Source organism: Anomaloglossus baeobatrachus, chromosome 8 (assembly GCF_048569485.1).
Source record: "Anomaloglossus baeobatrachus isolate aAnoBae1 chromosome 8, aAnoBae1.hap1, whole genome shotgun sequence".
NCBI classification, from domain to species: domain Eukaryota; kingdom Metazoa; phylum Chordata; class Amphibia; order Anura; family Aromobatidae; genus Anomaloglossus; species Anomaloglossus baeobatrachus.
Window position 1 is genome coordinate 62,281,604 of NC_134360.1, and position 23,402 is coordinate 62,305,005.

At 43.9% G+C, this 23,402-nt stretch overlaps 1 protein-coding gene across 2 annotated transcripts in view; it reads right to left on the reverse strand.

Annotated features, from left to right (window-relative positions):
- The window catches only part of LOC142249819 (inter-alpha-trypsin inhibitor heavy chain H3-like), a 104,140-nt gene that overhangs the window by 35,975 nt on the left and 44,763 nt on the right, over positions 1–23,402 (reverse strand). For both annotated transcript variants that reach the window (XM_075321728.1, XM_075321727.1), the window contains exons 11-13: positions 21,855–22,036; positions 16,930–17,115; positions 4,675–4,814 (exon numbers count right to left, since the gene is read on the reverse strand). In XM_075321728.1, the coding sequence (XP_075177843.1) occupies positions 4,675–4,814; positions 16,930–17,115; positions 21,855–22,036 (508 nt within the window). The remainder of the gene's footprint in view (positions 1–4,674; positions 4,815–16,929; positions 17,116–21,854; positions 22,037–23,402) is intronic.

The window sequence follows — 23,402 nt, forward strand, 5'->3', positions numbered from 1 at the left end:
ATGTGCGCGTCGCGTCAGATCCTGGATACAGCCTACCAGGCAAAACACAGAGGAGTGTCGGATGACAGATTAATTACATCACAGAATTTCTAAGACCGGAATCCCCATGTCAGAGGGCGTAGGGGCGCGTGCGTGCATCGCATCACGAATCTCCCAGCAACCAAAAAGTAAAAAACATCATGGTATATCCCGGAGTCAAAATCCAAGAATCTGCCTGTTAACCCAGACGCCCGTGTACCCCAGGGGTGGAAACGAGGGACCGTTTAAGGGGCAATAGACATTAACCCGGATAGGGTAAAGGGGCAAAATTAAAGAGGTCAGTCTCTCCCTAGCCCAGAAGGAGAATAAAAATCCATAATAATTGGACAGTGGCAATTAACATTCGTCTCATCAGGACAAGGAAGACCACAGATGGTAATACATAGAAAGTGAGGATAACAAGGGGATTTTAATTGGGCCCCTTGGCCATCCTTGTATGTTTTTTAACTTGATTTTAATTTGTGTGGTTTATATTTCCAGGGATCTTTTATCTATGTACGTACTGATCGACCTGCTCCGTGTCGTTGTGTGTGTCCCCTCAGACGACTGAATACATACTTGAGTGGATTGAAGCGACTTGGACCTCTGAAGATGGCCGTTGACATCTCTAATCTATGCCTTATTTGCATAGATTTGCATTTGAAATTCTGTGATGTAATTAATCTGTCATCCGACACTCCTCTGTGTTTTGCCTGGTAGGCTGTATCCAGGATCTGACGCGACGCGCACATGCGCGATCAGCGTCTCCTGTGATAGGAGGATTTTCATGCTCGAACTCCGTGTCATCTATGTCCGGTTGTTCCTCCCCCTCTTTAACCGCTCCCACCCCACGTCACACCCAGGTGGATGTTATTCAGTGCACAGACGCGACGCGCGCATGCGCTGCCTGTGCCTTCTACGGTGGGGACTTCCGGGTGCTCCTGTGACGAATGAAGGGATGACGTACGTCCTCCCTCTATTCTTCCACGTGGTGCCCGGCGGCCCCTGCCCTGGAAGGCGGGGCAACATGACGTGGAGCGCGCCGATTTGCCTGTGATCCCTGCTATCTATTATATAAACCCACATGCTATGCACGATGGTCAGCCTCCTGACGAAGCCACGCCCGGTGAAACGCGCGTCGATGCCCCGCCCACTACCACCAGCTTGCCTACCAAACAGCCCTAATATGTCTCAAGGTAAATATACCACTACCTTATGATATGACAGGTTTCTGATATTACCCCAAAGGGTGAGCTTCATATAGGGAATCTACCCTCTGATGTATTTGCTTCTCCCTGTCCTTTTCTGGCTATTTTGCCTGTCATGTACTGATCCACGTTTTTTGTGGCTGGCTTACCAACTGCTGGTGTGGTTTGTGCATCCTTTGTGTCTGGCATTTTAACACTCTTTTGCCTGTACCGTTTGTCCTTTTGTCACACTCACTTTATTATTAAAAATTATTGTGTATTTCACCATATATTTGTCTCTGGTCTCCTCTATACCAGTGGTCTTCCTTTTACCTCTTGTATTGGTACAATTGATCACTGGGATCTTTTTTCTCCTGTATACTGTGTAAGGATCACGACTCACTCAGCGGCATTTGAGGGAGGCGATTTAAACAAAATGTCCAGGCTTTATTAAAATTCCATACGGTGAGCCATAGACAAGAAATATAAATGGCCTTTCTTTGCGGGAAACGAGGATAGACAGTCATAACAATGGCATTACAGTGTTAGTCCGGTATACAAGTCAAAGCATGGAGACTTCACACAGGAGGATCACACAGGAGGACTTCTTACCTCCACACACAGACACCTAATGATACACCTGGATTTCCTTATATCCAACATACCACACCCCAGGGTGGGGATATGTGAGCAGCCATTCACACCCATCTCTCTGACTGCTTGTAAACCCAGCTCTTGTCAGTCCTATTAATCCTCTCAGTACAATACGTACTGGAGCTTGCGTCCAGGCTTATATTACAGAGGATAACCACCTCTGTGATACACATCTCCCCTTCATGATGTGTCTGGCGACCATTTTACAACTGTATGTCCTATACTATGTGCACAGACATCAGATGTTATACCTAGGATAATCAATAAATGATATAGCATACTAAGAGCTATTTTCATTGTTGTACAGTACAACTGGTGACTTATACAAGCGAGTATGTTAGAAAACACACACACACACACACAAATCATAGATTTAGTAGACCTAAACTTACGTCTGACCACCTTTTCTACAATCCTAATAAAAGTGATATTTTCAGAGAAAAGCTTAGCATACTATGCTGTATTGCACTTCTAAATGTATTATTTCCTCGTACACGTCACAAATACTTGATTCCTAATGTTGATATATCACATAAAATCCCAATAATTTAAGTTTGTGGGTGTAACATGAAAAAATGTGGAAACGTTAATGGGGGTATGAATACTTTTTCAAAGCACTATACTCATCTAAAGGTTAAAGGGGTGGTCCGAATGCCAATGCAATTTTCATCTAAATTGCTATTTATTTAGTGCTGTAATCTAAACTAATTTCTAATATACTTGGATTACGGAATTCCCTCTCTTTTACTCACTATACTATCTACCCTATCTATATGCTGTTGTATTTGTTTCACTACTTCATTTCTGATGACGCTTTGTTTGAGAATCACAGTACAGTGTGCAGGGACTAACCCAAGCCCTGAAACGAGTGTCACTGATGATGCTTCATTTCAGGGAGGGGGAGAGGCTGTGGTCATTGCTCAGGTCAGGGGCTGGGCTAATCCCTGCTTTGCCACTGTGCAATGTGCACAATGATAGTACTCCGTCTGTTGTCACCTCAGATGAGCAGTAATGAGCCGGTAACATAGCGTGCACAGACTAGTGACATCACTTTTGTGGGTGTCACTGTTCTCTGCATGCCTGGTTTTATGCACACTGACAATGTACTCTGCTGTCTTGTCGGCTCATTACTACTGATCTGATTTGACAACAGAGAGCACATTGCAGAGACTAGCCCAGCCCCGAAACGAGTGTCACTGATGATGTTTTATTTCAGGGAGGGGGCAGAGGCTACAGTAGTGACCGCAGCCTCTGCCCCTAATGATGCTTCATTTTAGTATCCAAGCATGCACTGAGATTATCAAATGAAGCGTCATCAGAAAGGAAGTGGGGAAAAATACAGTAGCAGCTAGATAGGAAGCATAAGGAATTTTTACTGCAAGTATATTAGAAATTACTTTAGATTACTGCACTAAATAGATAGGGAATTAGATGAAAATTACTTTGGCCTTCGAACCACCCTTTTAAGGGATAAATGTGTGAATGCTGGGGGTCTGACTTCGAAGATCTGCAGCGATTGTGAGGACAGGTGTTTCAAAGTCCCCAGTGTGGATGGAGCAGTAGTCCTCATGTGATACCACCTCTCCATTCACTGCTATGGGAATGACAGAACAGGTATCTCAGATAATCCCATAGAAATGAATGCAGCAATCATTACACATAACCATTATCACTCTATGCACACCAGTTTTTGTGTGGCCTGTTCCAGTAATATATTTATAATGTAACGTAAAGGAGGACAACAATTAAAACCAGTAATTTGTGTGGTTTTGACAGCACTTGTGGATCTTACACAGTATTATGACTGACTGGTATAGAATATATGTGGCGCCCCTGAGGCTTCAGTAGCCACATGGTATTGCATCTCACTTAAGGTGCAGTACTCATCCCGGGTAAGGAAGAGGTTAATTGCTGGTGTTTCTCACATTCACAAACCACACGTAGTTAGGTGCTTTCCTGCTGGGATTGGCCTAGGGTAGATAGGGAGTGGCCATCACGAGGCTTGGGACTTTCCCGGTCACTAGGACAACCACCTGGGTGACGGGCAGCACTTGGGGAAAAGGAAGGAGCATCTACACACTTGAGCAGATATCCCCGGGCACAGCTTGGGGTGAGGAGCACAGTCAGGACCTCGGTCCAGGCATCACTTTACACTTCTGGGAGCACTAGAAAGCCCGGGACTTGGAGCAGGCAGCTCAGCCCAGGCTCTCGACAGCTACTGGGGATTCCAGGGTCTGCGAAGAGTGCAGAAAACATCCGCAACCCATTCCACATTCCATCCATGGGATTGGAGGGACCCCGACCAGAAACGTCACAGAGTGGGAACACCAGTGGTGACCTCCAAATTATCCGGGATCGGCTGAGGCCCATCATGGCAGAAACCAGCACCCAGTGGGCGGCTAATGGACAGTGAGTAAAAATCTTGAACTGCAACTACTGAGTGAGCCCTTCATTGCCGGCGCCCCACGCTCCGGCGCCAACGGTCACTACCACCCCTCATCATCTTCCCTGGGGCCTAGCTCTACAGGTGGCATCACGAGACAACTACTCCTAACATCCTCAACCCCTTCATCCTTATCTCCCCACCATCATCTCATCATCCATCCCTTCATGGACACTTCGTGGGTCACGAAATCGGGCAGGGCCACCCGTGACATCCCCTGACCCTCACCGGCCCGGTGATGAGTATTCCCAAGGCCCCGTGTGGTGCTCCATATACACATAGTATGTGATATGTTGTCATAATGGATGCACCTTAAGATATTTGCATGCAGATTTTGGATGAGAATGTTGAAAATTGCTCATAGTCTCATACCGTTTTTCCAGGAGCTGCTGTATGGTGAGATAAGCCCATAGTCTCTCTATAAAATCACCAAAGATGTATGCTTGCTCTCTGCTCACACTGTCCTCTTTCTGGAGTTGAACATTCTCACTATAATTCAGTGATTTATCAGCCTGTTGAATTAATAGAAACAATATAACGTCAGCATAATAACACAGAATGCAGAAACCTTTGGGCTGTGGAATCACGACATGCAGAATGTGATCCCACAAACCTCCGAGGCCCCCCTTGCGGTGAAAGAACGAGATCTCACTTTTTGCAAAAACCCAGCACTGATGCATACGTTAACGTGCTGTTGGTGAACACTAACTACTCGAATGAGGTTTCCATTCAGTAAAGCCTGCTTTACACGTTGCAATTTTGCATACGATATCGCCCCCATCGTATGTGCGGCACGTTCAATTTGTTGAACGTGCCGCACAAACGATTACCCCCCGTCACACGTACTTACCTTCCATACGACCTCGATGTGGGCGGCGAACGTCCACTTCCTGGAGTGGGAGGGACGTTCAGCGTCACATCGATGTCACGCGGCAGCCGGCCAATAGAAGCGGAGGGGCGGAGCTGAGCGGGACGTAAACATCCCGCCCACCTCCTTCCTTCCGCATTGCCAGCCGGCAGCTGCAGAACGCAGGTAAGATCTGTTCATCGTTCCCGGGGTGTCACACACTGCGATGTGTGCTACCTCGGGAACATTGAACAACCTGCCGTTCAATTTTAGAGAAAGGTATGATGTGTATGCGATGAACGGATTTTTGTTTAATCGCAATCGCACGTACCTGTCACACCATGCAATGTACCTTACAATGCCAGATGTGCGTCACTTACGACTAGAGATGAGCGAACCGGTCGCGGTTCAGCTCGAGGTCGGTTCGCCGAGCCGAGGTCCCGTTCGAGTTTGGTTCGTCGAACGTTCAACGAACCGAACTCGAACCAATAGGCTATAATGGGAGGCAATCACAAACACATAAAAATGCATTATAAATGTACACATACAGTTAATAAACATTGCCATAACACTTACCGGTCCCCGCGATCCCTCCTGCACTCTGTCTCCTGCCGCTATTCCATCCGATGATCGCTGAATCCTCCCGGTGACCGGCACTGCCAGCAGAGATGCAGGACCTATCGTGACGTCAAAATAGCCATGTGAACAGTCACGTGGCTATTATCTCATTGGCTACAGACTGGTCACATGACTATGATGCGTCATGTAGGACCTGCAAGTGCATCTCTCCGGTACACGGTGCACATTTGTGTATCGCCGTGTACCGGCGACATGCTCTAGCACACGGTCGACTCCCCGCTCCGTTAGGGACCGGCTGACACAGCCGGTCATTAACGGAGATCACCGTTGCCATAGCAACGCAGTTAGCGGTGACGTCACCGCTAACCGCGGCTCCGGGAGCACCGTTGCTATGGTAACGCGTCTGTCAGCATTACCGCTGTTACCGCTAGCAGCACTGATCACTCACGGAGTGAAGGCTGCACGCTGCTTCTCGTGCAGCTTTCACGGAGTGAATGCTCCACGGGAAGCAGCGTCTTCCCCCATGCAGCAGTGATGTAGCAGAGCTACATTTGTTGAATGAGAAAGACAGAAGAGCAGGATCGTGGAGGGCTGACAGGGGGTAATAAAGATGGAGTCTCTAATGTGTCTGTGTATTTATTTCTATTAAAGTATTTTTTCTCTGTGTGGTGTCTTTTTTTTAACCCTTTATTGGAAATTCTTAATGGCCGGGTCAAACGTGCCTGACATTAAGAATCTCTGGCTTAATACTGGCTAGTAAAACAAAGCCAGTCTTAACTCATGATTACCCAACAAGCCACCCAGCTCCAGGGCTGTTGGAAGAGTTGGATACATTGCCAGATGATGGCGCTTCTATGAGAGCGCCATTTTCTGGGACGGCTGCGGACTGCAATTCGCAGCAGAGGCGCCCAGAAACCTCGGGCTAACCTGTGCTGCGGATTCCAATCCCCAGCTGCCTAGTTGTACCTGGCTGGACACAAAAATGGGGCGAAGCCCACGTCATTTGTTTTTTAATTATTTCATGAAATAAGTGAAATAATTAAAAAAAACGGGCTTCCCTATATTTTTAGTTCCCAGCCGGGTACAAATAGGCAACTGGGGGTTGGAGGCAGCCCGTGGCTGCCTGCTGTACCTGGCTAGCATACAAAAATATGGCGAAGCCCACGTCATTTTTTTGGTGGGCAAAAAACGTCTGCATACAGTCCTGGATGGAGTATGCTGAGCCTTGTAGTTCTGCAGCTGCTGTCTGCTCTTCTCCATACAGACAGACAGCAGCTGCAGAACTACAAGGCTCAGCATACTCCATCCAGGACTGTATGCAGACGTTTTTTGCCCCCTGAAAAAATTATGTGGGCTTCGCCATATTTTTGTATGCTAGCCAGGTACAGCAGGCAGGTACGGCTGTCCCCAACCCCCAGTTGCCTATTTGTACCCGGCTGGGAACCAAAAATAAAGGGAAGCCCTTTTTTTATTATTTCATGAATTTCATGAAATAATTAGAAAACAAATGACGTAGGCTTCGCCCCATTTTTGTGTCCAGCCAGGTACAACTAGGCAGCTGGGGATTGGAATCCGCAGCACAGGTTGGCCTGAGCTTTCTGGGCCCCACTGCTGCGAATTGCAGTCTGCAGCCGCCTCAGAAAATGGCATTTTCATAGAAGCGCCATCTTCTGGCGCTGTATCCAACTCTTCCACCACCTGCCTGCTATACCTGGCTAGCATACAAAAATATGGCGAAGCTCACGTCCTTTTTTTGTAGTTTTTTGGCAAAAAAAATAAAAAATGTTTCCCTGGATTTTCCATTGCCAGTGAAGGTAACACCAAGCAGTGGGGGTTAGCAGCCAGTAGCTGCTTGGATTACCCTTAGCTAGCAATACAAAAAATGCAGCGGGAGCCCATATATATTTTTTTTAATTATTTATTTAAATAACTAAAAACAAAATGGGCTTCCCTGTATTTTGATTGCTGGACATCACAGTGCTGTAAAAATAAATCTTTAAAAAAATGACGTAGCGCTCCGCGGTATTTTTGATTCTCAGCGCAGATAAAGCAGACAGCTATGGGTTGCCACCCCCATCTGCCTGCCGTTACCTTGGTTGGCAATCAAAATACAGGGAAGCCCATTAATTTTTTCTATTTAAAAAATAGTTAAAAAAAAAAATGACGTTGGGTCCCCCCATTTTTGATAGCCAGCTAGGGTAAAGCAGACGGCTGTAGCCTAAAAACCACAGCTGGCAGCTTTACCGTGGTTGGGGATCCAATGTGGAGGTCCCCTCAGGCTCTTTTTTATAATTATTTTATAAATATTAATAATTACACAATAAAAGTAGGGTCCCCCCCAAATTGGATCACCAGCCAAGGTAAAGCGGACAGCTGTGGTCTGGTATTCTCAGGGTGGGAAGGTCCATAGTTATTGGGCCTTCACAGCCTAAAAATAGCAAGCTGCAGGCACCCCAGACGTGGCGCATCCACTAGATACCCAACATCATAAACTGTCAGTACTAACAAAAAAAAAATCGACAAAAGAAATTTATTTGAAAAAACAGTCCCCAAAACATTTCCTCTTTCACCAATTTATTGTAAGAAAAAAAATAAAGGGGTCCCACGACGACTCTGGACCGTCTAGAACAGGGGTGGGCAATTAATTCTCCCATGGGGCCGCATGAGAAATTGGGATTGGTTTAGAGGGCCGGACTAATATAATTACCTCAGTTCTACCCAATATACTACATCACTATACCCCCTCCATATACTACACCTGTAATAAACTACACCACTACACCCCTATATACTATACCTGTATTATACTACACTCCCTCCATATACCTGTAATATACTACACCCCCATATACACCTGTATTATACTACACCACTATATAATACACCTCCGATATACTACATCATTACACCCCATATACTACACCTGTAATATACTACACCTCCATATAGTACACCTGTAATATACTACACCTCCATATAGCACACCTGTAATATACTACATCACTACATCCCATATAGCACACCTGTAATATACTACATCACTACACCCCTATATACACCTGTAATATACTACATCACTACACCCCTATATACACCTGTAATATACTACATCACTACACCCCTATATACACCTGTAATATACTACATCACTACACCCCTATATACACCTGTAATATACTACATCACTACACCCCTATATACACCTGTAATATACTACATCACTACACCCCTATATACACCTGTAATATACTACATCACTACACCCCTATATACACCTGTAATATACTACATCACTACACCCCTATATACACCTGTAATATACTACATCACTACACCCCTATATACACCTGTAATATACTACATCACTACACCCCTATATACACCTGTAATATACTACATCACTACACCCCATATACTACACCTGTAATATACTACATCACTACACCCCATATACTACACCTGTAATATACTACATCACTACACCCCATATACTACACCTGTAATATACTACACCTCCATATAGCACACCTGTAATATACTACACCTCCATATAGCACACCTGTAATATACTACACCTCCATATAGCACACCTGTAATATACTACATCACTACACCCCTATATAGCACACCTGTAATATACTACACCTCCATATAGCACACCTGTAATATACTACACCTCCATATAGCACACCTGTAATATACTACACCTCCATATAGTACACCTGTAATATACTACACCTCCATATAGCACACCTGTAATATACTACACCTCCATATAGCACACCTGTAATATACTACACCTCCATATAGCACACCTGTAATATACTACACCTCCATAGAGCACACCTGTAATATACACCTCCATATAGCACACCTGTAATATACACCTCCATATAGCACACCTGTAATATACTACGGCTCCATATAGCACACCTGTAATATACTACATCACTACACCCCTATATAGCACACCTGTAATATACTACGCCTCCATATAGCACACCTGTAATATACTACACCTCCATATAGCACACCTGTAATATACTACGCCTCCATATAGCACACCTGTAATATACTACGCCTCCATATAGCACACCTGTAATATACTACGGCTCCATATAGCACACCTGTAATATACTACATCACTACACCCCTATATAGCACACCTGTAATATACTACGCCTCCATATAGCACACCTGTAATATACTACACCTCCATATAGCACACCTGTAATATACTACGCCTCCATATAGCACACCTGTAATATACTACGCCTCCATATAGCACACCTGTAATATACTACGCCTCCATATAGCACACCTGTAATATACTACATCACTACACCCCTATATAGCACACCTGTAATATACTACGCCTCCATATAGCACACCTGTAATATACTACACCTCCATATAGCACACCTGTAATATACTACGCCTCCATATAGCACACCTGTAATATACTACACCTCCATATAGCACACCTGTAATATACTACACCTCCATATAGCACACCTGTAATATACTACACCTCCATATAGCACACCTGTAATATACTACGCCTCCATATAGCACACCTGTAATATACACCTCCATATAGCACACCTGTAATATACTACACCTGCACCCCCATATCACACACACTACACCCCATACAGCCTGCACCCCCATATCACACACACTACACCCCCATATGTCACACATCCTGCCCACATATCTCACCCTGCCTGTACCCCAACTTACCCCTCTCAAACACTCTGCCCCCTTCACATCCTTCTGTCAGTCTGCAGCCCTCATATGCACTCACCCTGCAGCCCCCCTCCCCCTCATGTCCCCTCTTTTCTTATTACCAGTCATCATGTGTCCACATCTCCTTCAGGATTCACTATCTTGCTTTCTGCCCGGCATCCTGTGTCTCCTCCCACACAGTCACATGGGCGTGACATCATCGCAGGTCCTGGAAGATGAATTATTCCGTCTGCTCTGCTGTGCTGCTCCTTCTCCTGCACTGACTGTGCGGACCTGCACAGGATCTCTTCCTGCTCGGCACGCTGCAGCCCGGCTCCACTGCACCGGCTGAAGACGGGCGGGCCGGTCACAGAGAGCAGGCGGGCCGGATGTGGCCCGCGGGCCGCCCCTTGCCCAGGTCTGGTCTAGAATATGGGGGGGAGACACTCAGGGAACGTATCCCCCATTTTCTAGGAGTGCGGACCCTTCATGTGAGGAGTGTGGGTGCAATGAATCTGCACTCACTCTCCCCGGGTCCACAGCAGCAGAGTCCATGTCGTAATGGTTGCTACCAAAGCTGCAATGCCCTGCTCATGAGGTAAGGGCATGCCTAATCAGGAGAACTACTGTAGAGGAAGCTCTGCTCACTGGTATATAGGTGCTCAGAGGTAATAATAGATAAAATTAGTGAGTACCCTCGGCACTCTAAATCTCCCAGACTAAGTCAGTAAGTCACAACGGATAGTAATGCAAAATCACTCTTTATTGGTCCGTATTAAGAAATGTTTTTTTTTCATAAGCATATATGTTTTTGTCCAAAACAAGTTACAAATGACGTTTCGGCCTGAGCCTTCGTCAGATTGGACTTATCTGCATGTAATCATGAAAAATGACAATAATCAGTATCACATAAGAGTGAGAGAACAATAACATAAACTCGAACAATGTAGAGGTACAATTGGGATGCAGCAAAAAAATTGCAACACAGCAAGAAATGAAACACATGATACAAATGTCATAATACAGTACAAGGACAATATAGTAATGACAAATATGGGGTCAGAGTAGACTTAGACAGCTCTGGTACGAAAGAGATGTCAATCATAAAGTAACATGTGCAGTAGGTGTAGAGCTACAGTATGCATGGCAGAGCTAATGGGTAGACCGACCATAGAAAAAGAACGGAGAAAGAGTGTTGAAAAAGTGGAGAAAAAGTGGAGAAAAAGTGGAGAAAAAAATGGAGAAAAAAATGGAGAAAAAGTGGAGACAAAGTGGAGAAAAAATGGAGAAAAAATGGAGAAAAGGTGGAGAAAAAATGGAGAAAAAGTGGAGAAAAGGTGGAGAAAAAATGGAGAAAAAGTGGAGAAAAGGTGGAGAAAAAATGGAGAAAAAGTGGAGAAAAGGTGGAGAAAAAATGGAGAAAAAGTGGAGAAAAGGTGGAGAAAAAGTGGAGAAAAAAATGTAGAAAAAGTGGAGAAAAAATGTAGAAAAAGTGGAGAAAAGGTGGAGAAAAAGTGGATAAGAAGTGGAGAAAAAATGGATACAAAATGGAGAAAAAATGGAGAAAAAGTTGAAAAAAAGTGGAGAAAAAGTGGAGAAAAAATGGAGAAAAGGTGGAGAAAAAGTGGAGAAGTGGAGAAAAAAAGGAGAAAAAGTGGAGAAATAAATATAGAAAAAGTGGAGAAAAAATGTAGAAAAAGTGGAGAAAAAATGTAGAAAAAGTGGAGAAGAAGTGGAGAAAAAGTGGAGAAAAAAATGGAGAAAAAGTGGAGAAAAAGTGGAGAAAAAATGGAGAAAAAGTGGAGAAAAAGTGGAGAAAAAATGGAGAAAAGGTGGAGAAAAAGTGGAGAAAAAGTGGAGAAAAAGTGGAGAAAAAAATGTAGAAAAAGTGGAGAAAAAATGTAGAAAAAGTGGAGAAAAAATGGAGAAAAAGTGGAGAAAAAGTGGAGAAAAAGTGGAGAAGAAGTGGAGAAGAAGTGGAGAAGAAGTGGAGAAGAGGAGAAGAAGTGGAGAAGAAGTGTTTGCTCATGGCAGATGGGAGATAAATAATTTTTTACCGGCGCTGTCATTTACTGTAACGTGATCATCGGTGTACGGTGTATACCTGTGATCACGTGAGCGGGGACCGGAAAAACCGTCCTGAATCATGATCTCCAGGGTCTCAGCTAGCCCTGAAACCCCGGAGATTTTCTGACGCCGGGGGGCGCTATTCACTTATTTCTGCCTGCTGTTTATAAACGGCAGATCAGAATAAGGCTACATTAACACGACCGATCCATTTTTGCGGTCTGCAAAAAACAGTCCGTTTTTTTTCACGGGTGCATCCGTGTGGCATCCGTTTCCGTTCCGTAGACGGTCCGTATGTCATCTGTTTGTCATCCGTGTGCCTTCCGTTTTTTTTGTGTCCTGCAAAAAAACTGAAGGAGGGTAAATGCATAAATTTACCCAGGATCCATAGCTTCATCCTACATGAGGCGGTCACATGTTCCCTCCAGTGCCATTTTCTACTGGTTTTCACAGCGTAGAGCGCTCTGGTGATTTTCCTGTGCTTGTGCACTTCATATCAGTCTTTTCTGTCATTATAATGGCAGAAAGACACATAATGTCCCACTCTCCTGCATTTTGTAATTTTGCACCCTTTGGTGCCTTTCATGTGGCACTAAGGGGTGCTTAGCTTTGTATTTAGCCAAAAAATGAAAAAAAAAATGACGTAGGGTTCCCCCTAGTTTTGTAGCCAGCTAGGGTAAAGCAGACGGCTGCAGCCTGCAGACCACAGCTGGCAACCTCACCTTGGCTGGTAATCCAAAACTGAGGGCACCCCACGCTGTTATTTTAAATTAAATAAATAATTAAAAAAAACACGTAAGGGTCCCCCCAAAATTGGATCACCAGCCAAGGTAAAGCAGACAGCTGGGGCCTGATATTCTCAGACTAGGGAGGTCCATGGTTATTGGACTCTCCCCAGCCTAAAAATAGCAGGCCACAGCCGCCCCAGAAGTGGCGCATCCATTAGATGCGCCAATCCTGGTGCTTCGCCCCAGCTCATCCCGCGCCCTGGTGCGGTGGCAAACGGGGTAATATATGGGGTTAATACCAGATGTGTAATGTCACCTGGCATCAAGCCCTGGGGTTGGTGAGGTCAGGCGTCTATCAGATACCCGACATCACCAACCCAGTCAGTAATAAAAAAAATAGACGACAAACACATTTTTATTTGAAAAAACACTCCCCAAAACATTCCCTCTTTAACCAATTTATTAGAAAGAAAAACAAATCCAGGTCTGGTGTAATCCAAGGGGTTGCCATGACGATCCACACTGTCCCAGTCAATGAAGAGCAGAATGTTCCCCATTGGCTGGGAGAGCAGTGCAGTGACCTGAGCTAACATCAATGGGTCAGCCCAGGTCACTGCAGGGCATGACAAGTGCTGCTGTCAGCGAGGTACATTACCTGCGCTGATCTCCTGCACTGCCGACAGCACCTGTCACTGAGTTCAATGACCGCCGCCTTCACAGCCAAGTATCGCGATAGGCCCGTGACGTCACCGCTAGTCAGTCTCGGGTCGGAAGCGAGAGAAGGTGATGTGACAAGCGGCGGCCATGGAGGACAGTGACAGCGCTGAGGTCGGGATGGCGGGACTTCATCACCGCAGGTAAGCCGAGCGGGGCCATGTGTGCAGAGTGTGTGTGTGTGTGTGTGTGTGTGTGTATGTATGTGTACATGCCGCGGGCAGGAGGGGGTGGAGCGAGCTGAGCGGGGAAGTGTGGGCTTCCTGCACGTAACTAGGATAAACATCGGGTTACTAACCAAAGTGCTTTGGTTGGATACCCGATGTTTATCTTGGTTACCAGCTTCTGGCAGGCTGCCAGCGATGGCTCCTGCACACTGTAGCTGTAAAAAGCCCTGCTTTTTGCTGCTAGAACCGTTCTCGAACGTATCTAGAACTATCGAGCTTTTGCAAAAAAGCTTGAGTTCTAGTTCGATCTAGAACAGCCCCCAAAATCACTCGAGCCGCGAACTGGAGAACCACGAACCGCGCTCAACTCTAGTTAGGACGTGACCCCGCCAACACATTGTAAGATACATTACAGCGTGTAAAGCGGGCTTAACAGTGGCATTTGGTTACTGCAAAGAGAGACCAACCAAATAAGGCTATTTCAGGGTGGGGGCATTAGGAGCACTTATAAACGGCTTTGACACTATTTTATATTTAATAAGATCACCATCTGGGGTTGCATAATAATTTATTAAAGAAGCCATCCAATCAAAGTTTATTTCCTTTTAGTACATTGCAATCACCAAATTTTATAGCACTGTGTACTTACAATTGCTCATTTTGCCTTCCTACCCAGTTAATCCTTGTTTCCCAGGCAAAATGAGCAGTTTTAAGTACACTGTGCTATATATATATATATATATATATATATATATATATATATATATATATATATATATATATATATATATATATATATATATATATATATATATATATATGATGATTGCAATATACACCATGTTCCAAATTATTATGCAAAATATATTTTTCTCTGATTTTCCTAAATGGTCAGTGCAAATGACAGTCAGTCTAATAAAAGTCATCACCCGTTAGAGTGATCAAATTTTATTGAAGAAACCTCCCAATGATAACAGTATAATCTTCAAATTTAAAAAAAAAAAATCAAAATGCCCTGTTCCATTATTAGGCACAGTAGAGTTTCTAAACATTTTATATGTTTTAAAGACTGAAAATGCTCATTTGTGGAATTTGAAGCATTAGGGGGTCACATTCACCGAAATAAAAAGCTATTTAAATCCAAAACATCCTAACAGGCCAAGTTACATGTTAACATAGGAACCCTTCTTGGATATCACCTTCACAATTTTTGCATAACATTGAACATGTGAGTTTTTGGAGCGTTTCTGCTTGACTTTTTTTGCATGATGTCAGAATAGCCTCCCAGAGCTGCTGTTTTGATGTGTTTTGATGGACTTGCCTGGCAGAAACCTTCCTCATTCTGCCTTTATCAGCACAAACACGTCTGTGCTCTGAATCAGCCACAAATCTCTTCACAGTACGATGATCACGCTTACGTTTTCGTGAAATATCTAATGTTTTCATCCCTTGTCCAAGGCATTGCACTATTTGATGCTTTTCGGCAGCAGAGAGATCCTTTTTCTTTCCCATGCTACTTGAAAAAAACTGTGGCCTGCTTAATATTGTGGAACATCCAGTTTTCCTTTTATTGGGCTCACCTGGCAAACTAATGATTTCAGTGATCCAAAGAACCCTGAGACACGATACCATCAATGAGTTTCATTGAAAAAAAAATAAATAAATAATAGCTATGACACTTAAATCCAATTTGCATAATAATTTGGAACATGGGGCTTTAAAGGGAATCTGTCAGATGATTTTGTAGTACAATACTAATGTTATCTTTAAATAGGACTTAAGGAGACCTTTCAGGATCAGTAAGTTTTATAGCTCTACCTTATCCTGTTATCTTGCTGTAAGCTCTGAAGAATTCAGTGTCTCATACAGGATAGCTAGGGTATATAAATACAAACTGCATATTTGCTGCTCCCCCTCCCACCTCTCAGTTCTTTCAGTATCACTGCTGAGAGGAGGGAGGGCGTATGGGTGGGAACAGCAGTCAAATTCAGTTCAGATTTACTATCACTGATACCAGCCCTGAGAAATGAGAGAGGGAAGCAGTGAATATGCAGTTTATATTTACAAATGCTTAACTATTTATTATTATTTACTAAATTCTATGGCGCTTCCAACAATATAACAGGAAGAGGTAAAGCTTTCAAACTTGCCAATTCTGAAAGGTCTCCTTAAGCCCTTTTAAATATAACATTAGTATTGTACTAGAAAATCACCTGACAGATTCCTTTTAAAAGGATAAAAACTATGAGGCAAGTGATTCTTTAACTAAAAACGGCAGTCCCAGATGAGTGATAGGTACTGTTGAAAGAGGACCTGTCATTTGCCATAAATATGTAATTTTTGTTGGTGTAAATGCCACTGTTCTTCCCATTCTGGCATAGGTTTTCTTCTATTCATGCACCTATCTGATGTTGAGATTTGGCTTTTCGTACTTTTATATAAATCTAATCTAATTAGCCCAGTGGTCGTAGGGCTCATCTGGTTTCCATTTACATCTTCTTGAGGACTACGACCCATTGGCTAAGAAGACTAGATATATCTACAGGGAAGAGGAAGCCATATCTCAGGAATGGAGAAGCATGAGCACAAAATAAGTCACATCAGATTCAGGAGAATATTTCTGCAAGTGATGGGTCGTTCGGTATGAAGTTTATGATTTATTAATTTTAATTCTATAGATGTTCTATAGATATTTTATCAACTTTAGAAACCGCCTCGGCAAGAAATTGGTAAATTGCGTTATCTTTGTACATGCAGTTTTGTTGCCAGCAAAAGCATTAGTCCTGCGGGAACTTACCCCTTCTGCTTTCACATCTGCAGTAAAATAATTTAGGTTGTTATCTGTTATCTGACCAGCGACAACAATTTCACTTCCATCAAAATATTGCTTGAAGTTGTTCTGAGTGACATTGGAGGTGGCATTCTCCAAATATTTCATTTCAATGTCCACCAGAGTTGGGTTTGCTATTTCGTTATAAAATCCCTGAAAAACAAAAATGAACTATTTATAACAACGCAAAATCTGATCCATCCATCCATCCATCCATCCATCTAGCCATCTATCCGTCTATCCATCTATCATAGTATATAATTATATACTGTCTAAGATATGACACATGGGTTGTCTGTTTCATACCCCCCCCCCCTACACAGTTTCCAGTTTTTGACTCCAATAACCAACAGTTGATTTTGCCAGGGAAAGCCAGCACTGGCCGGATATGAAGGCCCAGATCAATTGCATGTATTGTGACAAAAATATTGGGTGTGGAAACAATCTGATAATCTAATAGTACAGAATATCTGTTAGTCTTGTAGCGTAGTAGTACACTGACCTAGCATGGGTAACCTGGGGCAAGGCGGGTATTGTGCCCACTAACCCAATAATAATGCCCCCTTAGAGCCTCATTAAAACAGTCAAAGCCTTATGAGTGACCTCTACAAAAGCAGTAATGCCAGGTTTGTTCCACCTTTAAAAAAAAAACAATTTTTACTGACATCCTGCAAATTGCCTTTTCTGAGAGGAAGAGGACTTGAACTGAAATGCCACCTTTTGGAAGTGGAAGGAGTCCTTTAATGAGCCTTCCCAGAGGAGCATTGCATGGCTCATAAGTCTCCTGTCATGGTTATGTCACACGAGAAAGACACTCACGTGGATTTGGGACATAGAAGGTCACATCGTTTGGTTGCACAAAATGCTCCCTGACTTCCCATTGTTCCTGCTGTCAATATTCATTGGTATAGGTAGCTTTCCTGCTGGATTCATCCCTTCCCCTTTTGGACCCAGCAGGAGCTCCCCTTCCACCCAGCTGCTGAACATCAGCATTCTCTCTGTGCTTATATACCCCTTCCTTCCTTTGGGCTGGTGCTGGTTATATTCTTCAGTACCTTCAAACCATGGGTGCTAGCTGGTGGCTTGTACTCCTCTGTGGTATCGTTGCTGAAAGCTCTTCTGAACTCCTGCCTGAGTCATCTAATGATAAGTAGTTCATGCTTTTCCCCCTGTGGGTCTCCATTGTGTCTTCTATAGTGTTTAGTGGGTTTGATGAAGAGCTCATCCCATCCGTTCCCTACTTAGGGCCCAATACTAGGGATACCTAGGGTCAGGTATCCAGCTTGGCGCATAGGTGCGGAACCTAGCTAGGGTGGTGAGGGACCCCAGGGACCAGCAGTAGGTTCGGGCAGGGGGTCACCATCTTCCCTTTCCCTAGATACGGTTTCCCTTTCCATCTTTTGCCGTGCGCTTCCTCACATGTTACTCCTTGGATCTTACTCACTTAATCCAAATGATCAAATCCTGTTTCAGAACAGGGAGTAGACTGGCAAAGTCTGCTGAGATGCTGACGTTTTACAAGTTGTAGGTCTATATTAGCCTGAGACTTATAGGATGGAGAGTGGTGGGGCAGGATGCCTATGACCAGATCCAGCTGTATTAATGACATTTTGATGCTGACACAATTTGAAGCCGAGTAGTCTGTCTAAGATTTGAAAAATTGTACCCTTAAGATTTTTGCCACCCAGGAAAATCCACCCCTGTGCCCCCTTCCCTTTCCCTTGACCTATGCAACTACAGTAGTACCACAACTAAGTATTAGATACCAGAGAAATGTTACAAAGAATAACTTTTATTCAAGCATTAATTTTGTGTAACTTCACATTCAGACCAAATCCAATCCCAACGAATGTCGTGCACATATTCAGTATTTGGTGTGTTTTTCCCTCAGTATTTGGTGTGTTCTACCCTCAGTATTTGGTGTGTTCTACCCTCAGTATTTGGTGTGTTCTACCCTCAGTATTTGGTGTGTTTTTCCCTCAGTATTTGGTGTGTTCTACCCTCAGTATTTGGTGTGTTTTTCCCTCAGTATTTGGTGAATTTTTCCCCTCAGTATTTGGTGAGCTTTTACCTCAACATTTGGTATTTTTACATTAGTATTTGGTGAATTTTTACCTCAGTATTTGGTGAGTTTTTACCTCAGTATTTGGTGAGGTGTTTTTTTTTACCTCAGTATTGGGTGAGTTTTTTACCTCAGTATTTGTAGCAAAAACCAGGAGTGGAACAATCAGAGGAAAAGTCTAATAGAAACACGGGCACCACTTCTATATTTTTCATCCACTCCTGATTTTGGCTACAAATACTGAGGTAAAATATTCACCAAATACTCAACGTGTTCTTGAAAGAGACAGTAGGCACCAGACAAGGGTTAAAGGTAAGAGTTAGTGGGCTCCATGGTCTAAGTTATTGACCCAAAAGACAAACATCATAATGCTGACATTGTTTCCTTATGTTGTGTTTTATAGGGACCTGGCGTTGGCGACTTAGAAAGGTATATGTACAGAAACCTAAGCGCAATCTGGGGTCCACCATGCTGACAGATGGTATGCAGCTGCTAAGAGCCCAGAGGGCTACAACAGTTGCAGACAAAATAATAACAAAAGAGTGCACTTCAGTCTGTGATGCACGGACGCAATTCAAGCGAAGTAACAGTATATGGTATATTGTACACATAACCAGTGTACGCAGCAGTGCTAAGATGCAATTCAAGCGATACTGCCTGAGGCTTGTTGATGACTGCACGCCGTCCGGCATCGGCGGCGTCCCTATATAACCTAAGCACCGCCCCAAACAGGCCCACGTCCAGTCAGCGCAGGTGTCGTCCACCAGCCAACCCAGGCCTGCCGTGTTATCAGGACAGGCACCATCACCAGGACAGCTGATGACCAATGGCCAATCCTGGGATGCCGTATAATCAGAGCCGACGATCAACGGCCAATCAGATAGTGCCACATCACGCACATGTTCAGTAGCCGATTTCTGGACTTGGTCTCGAGCAGAGCACAAACAACCCGAGCATGCTCAGTAGCCGATTTCTGGACTTAGTCTCAGACTGAGCACAAACAACCCGAGTATGCTCATTGGCACAATTTCTGGACGTAGTCTCGACAGAGCACAAACAACCCGAGCATGCTCAGTAGCCCGATTTTTTACTTAGTCTCGGACTGAGCACACACTACCTAAGCATGGTCAGTAGCTGATTTCTGGACCTAGATTCAGGTAGAGTAACTTCAGCTTGCGCATGCGCAGTGGTCCGTTTTCTGGCCTTAGGCTCCAACAGAGCAGCCAGTGGAAAGTCATGTGACAGAGACAGATGTCAAGACTGGCGCCTCGGTGGAGCAGTAGCCGCAGGGAAAATCTCGGGTGAAGAAAGCCGATTCCGGCGCATAACACCTGGTCTACCATCTAGATTAAGGGGTATATTTGGGACTTTATGCGCCTAAGCACTAATAGGCAGGTAGTTGTTACCTAACTGGCCTGTTGTGTCCAGCACCATTCTTTGCCGGCACAAAGCAATTACAGACCACTACTACCAGCAAATGAGTGGCTGACATCGTGACCACAATGCAGCAGCTTCTCATCCGCTCTGCTCTGAAGACAGGCGGGACTGCCTGCATCATATTGATTGACAGCCAGCTCTCCCAGTTAGGCAACATGGAGCTGGCTGTCAATTACGATGATATCGGCAGTCCCACCCCATCTACAAAGCAGAGCAGAAAAGAAGCTGCTGCTCTGTTGATGAAACCACTTTATCGCCGGCCGAACTGGACTGTGAAGGTGAAGAACGGCACTGGGCACAACAGTAGTGGTTTGTGTCGGCTCTTATCCCCCTATTAACATGATGCCTTGTAGGGAAGTGATCTGCCTGTCATGAGATATCTAGTGAAAACCCCATATGGAAATCAGGTTGGAAGTGCACTGAGGGAGTATAAATTCACTTGAAAGGAACACTCCAATTGTATTGACACGCCACAAGAACACTTCCAGCCTGATTTGCATACGGCAGTTTAACAATCACTCAAAGGTATCACATTCATAGAGGGACAAGCGCCTACACAGACATAAAACTACTTATTCTCATGTGTCTGGATTCTAACCCTGGAGTCTGTGGTTGGCTGTTCCGTCCGCCAGACCACAGTAGATTCACCTTTTCTTCGGATGTTAAGTTTCTGTTATCCATGCTTTGGTTTTAATAGGGTAACAGGTATTCATTTACTCATTTGTCTGCCCAATCACCTTTTGGGTGTCTCTTTAAATACTTTCCTCCTGCTGGTATTTCCTGTTGGTGATATTTTCACTTTGAAGTCCAGCCATATTACTGTTAGTTTCTGACAGTCAGTGGAAGACCAGCTAGAATACCTCTCTCTGCTGTTTTTGTTCCCCTCTCTTATGTTTTTAGTAAGTAAGTAGGCGGCATATTCTGTAGAATTTTTCACCTTCTCTGATATTTTGTTATTTGTCTTACTCATTCTGGGGTCACTTTCTACTTCAGCACATCTTCCCTTCTGTAGGTAATTTTCACTCTGCTCTGCGGTTCCTTAGGAATAACATGAAGTGCTCGATGGCCAATCAGGCAGCATAGGTCCGAGTTGCCATTGTTTAGTCTGTGGTCGGGGCTATTCCAACTCCATCAGTAACCACTAGAGACTGCAGGGTTGGAATCTCTAGTCTGTACTAGAACTGGCAAGGTCCGTTGCAGTTTTTAGTGTGTTACCTTTACCCCTGTGTGAGTTTTTGTAAAAACATAATACATATGTAAGAATGCAGTGACAGATTCTCGTTAATAAATGTAATCACTACCCAAATAAGGATACCATTTCTTTCCTTACTATATATGATACAGTACTGATAGAAAGCATTGAAAATTAAAAATTATTTTATTCATCACTAACCTGGAGCTGTAAAACTGCATCCGAATCCTCATATATGCGACGGGCAATTCCTGAATTTTCCAGTGCTAACTTCTCCAGAAAAGCATAATCAACTCCATAGCCAAAACCAAGACTGTACAGGGTGTATTTCCCTTGGATGGCCAATTTAGCATTCTCCTGAATCCTACTAGGGTTTGATTCACCTTATTTGAAAAAAAAAAAAAAAAAGGACAGGATTAAGCTGGAAACCTATGTTTCCAAAGTCTAACACATAACAAACATCACCTGCAAAACTCTATAAAGGTAATAACAGACCAGTCATCAAGCTGTTTTATGCCATTTTTTGGTGTAATGGAAGACCCAAAAAGTCGCAATTTGTAAATTTGTACATTGCTCGACTAATGTTATAAATAGTGGGCATGGAGGGCATGGAGATGTCACGATCGTCTCTTTGCTATATGAGATGTGACAGATTCTGGACTTCAGAATCATTTCCATTCTTGACTCTCAATATTAAACGTATTTCCTTTCTTTTGCCAGTTGTAGGGTTAATGTCAGTATTCCTTGCCAGCAAGCAGGCTACTTACCAGCATTTGCGTTTCTGGTTTGGGACCACTTCCAGTCTCTTTATATACCCTCTGCTACCTTATTCTCTTTGCCATTTGGATGCTTGGCCAGGGGTGGAAGGAGCTGCTGAAACACTCTTGAAGTTACTGTGGTGGCTGCAGTCTCGGTGCTGACTGCAGCAGTCTGTTGTTGTGTTCCCCCTGTCTGTCTTCCTTCCCTGGTGTGTTGTTTTAGGCAGCAGTGGGGCCAGTGTCCTTCACCTGCCCACTCACTAGCCATGAATATTGTAGAGTCTCTCAGGGCTTTAGGTTCCTGCTCAGCGAAAGGTGAGGAACCTGTATAAAGTCTGGCTAGGAGTGTAGGGTACAGTGGCAGCTAACTGGAGGAGGTGTCCATCTGCCCTCTCACTAGTCCTAGGACCCTCCGTTGTTAAAATGTCCCCGGTGTACCCCTTGTTTGTTGTGGTGTAACCCTTGTTGTTGTGTGTTTGGTTCACGCAGACACTTCCCCAGCCCATGTTGTGACAAGAGAAGAGGTTTTAGACAGATGTATTACACTAGAAAATGTCTTATATTTTGGTGCAGGTCTACAAATCTGCTCATAGATGTAGAAATGAGTTGATCCATCTGTGGAGGATCAAGTTTAAGCCAAAATTCCTGAAGTTCGCTTTTTCATGAGAATTCAAATATTTTCAGATTCAATTCACCATTCACAATAAAGCATAAAGCAAACATCAGAGAACAGGCTAACGGGATTTTCTCCATATTTCCCTGCAGCTATGATATCTAGCAGATTGTCACAACCTGCATAGCGGTAGTCAGTACCCAGGACCATCACAAATGAGCAGTTTTTAGCAAAGTTTGCATGCCCAAGTCATTTTCCATCTCCAGTCTATGAGTAAATCTCTCTCTTCTGTAGAGTGTAAATTCTTATAATCAGTGAGGTCCTCTCTCTCTTCTGTAGAGTATAAGCTCTTATGGTTAGTGGGGTCCTGTCTCTCCT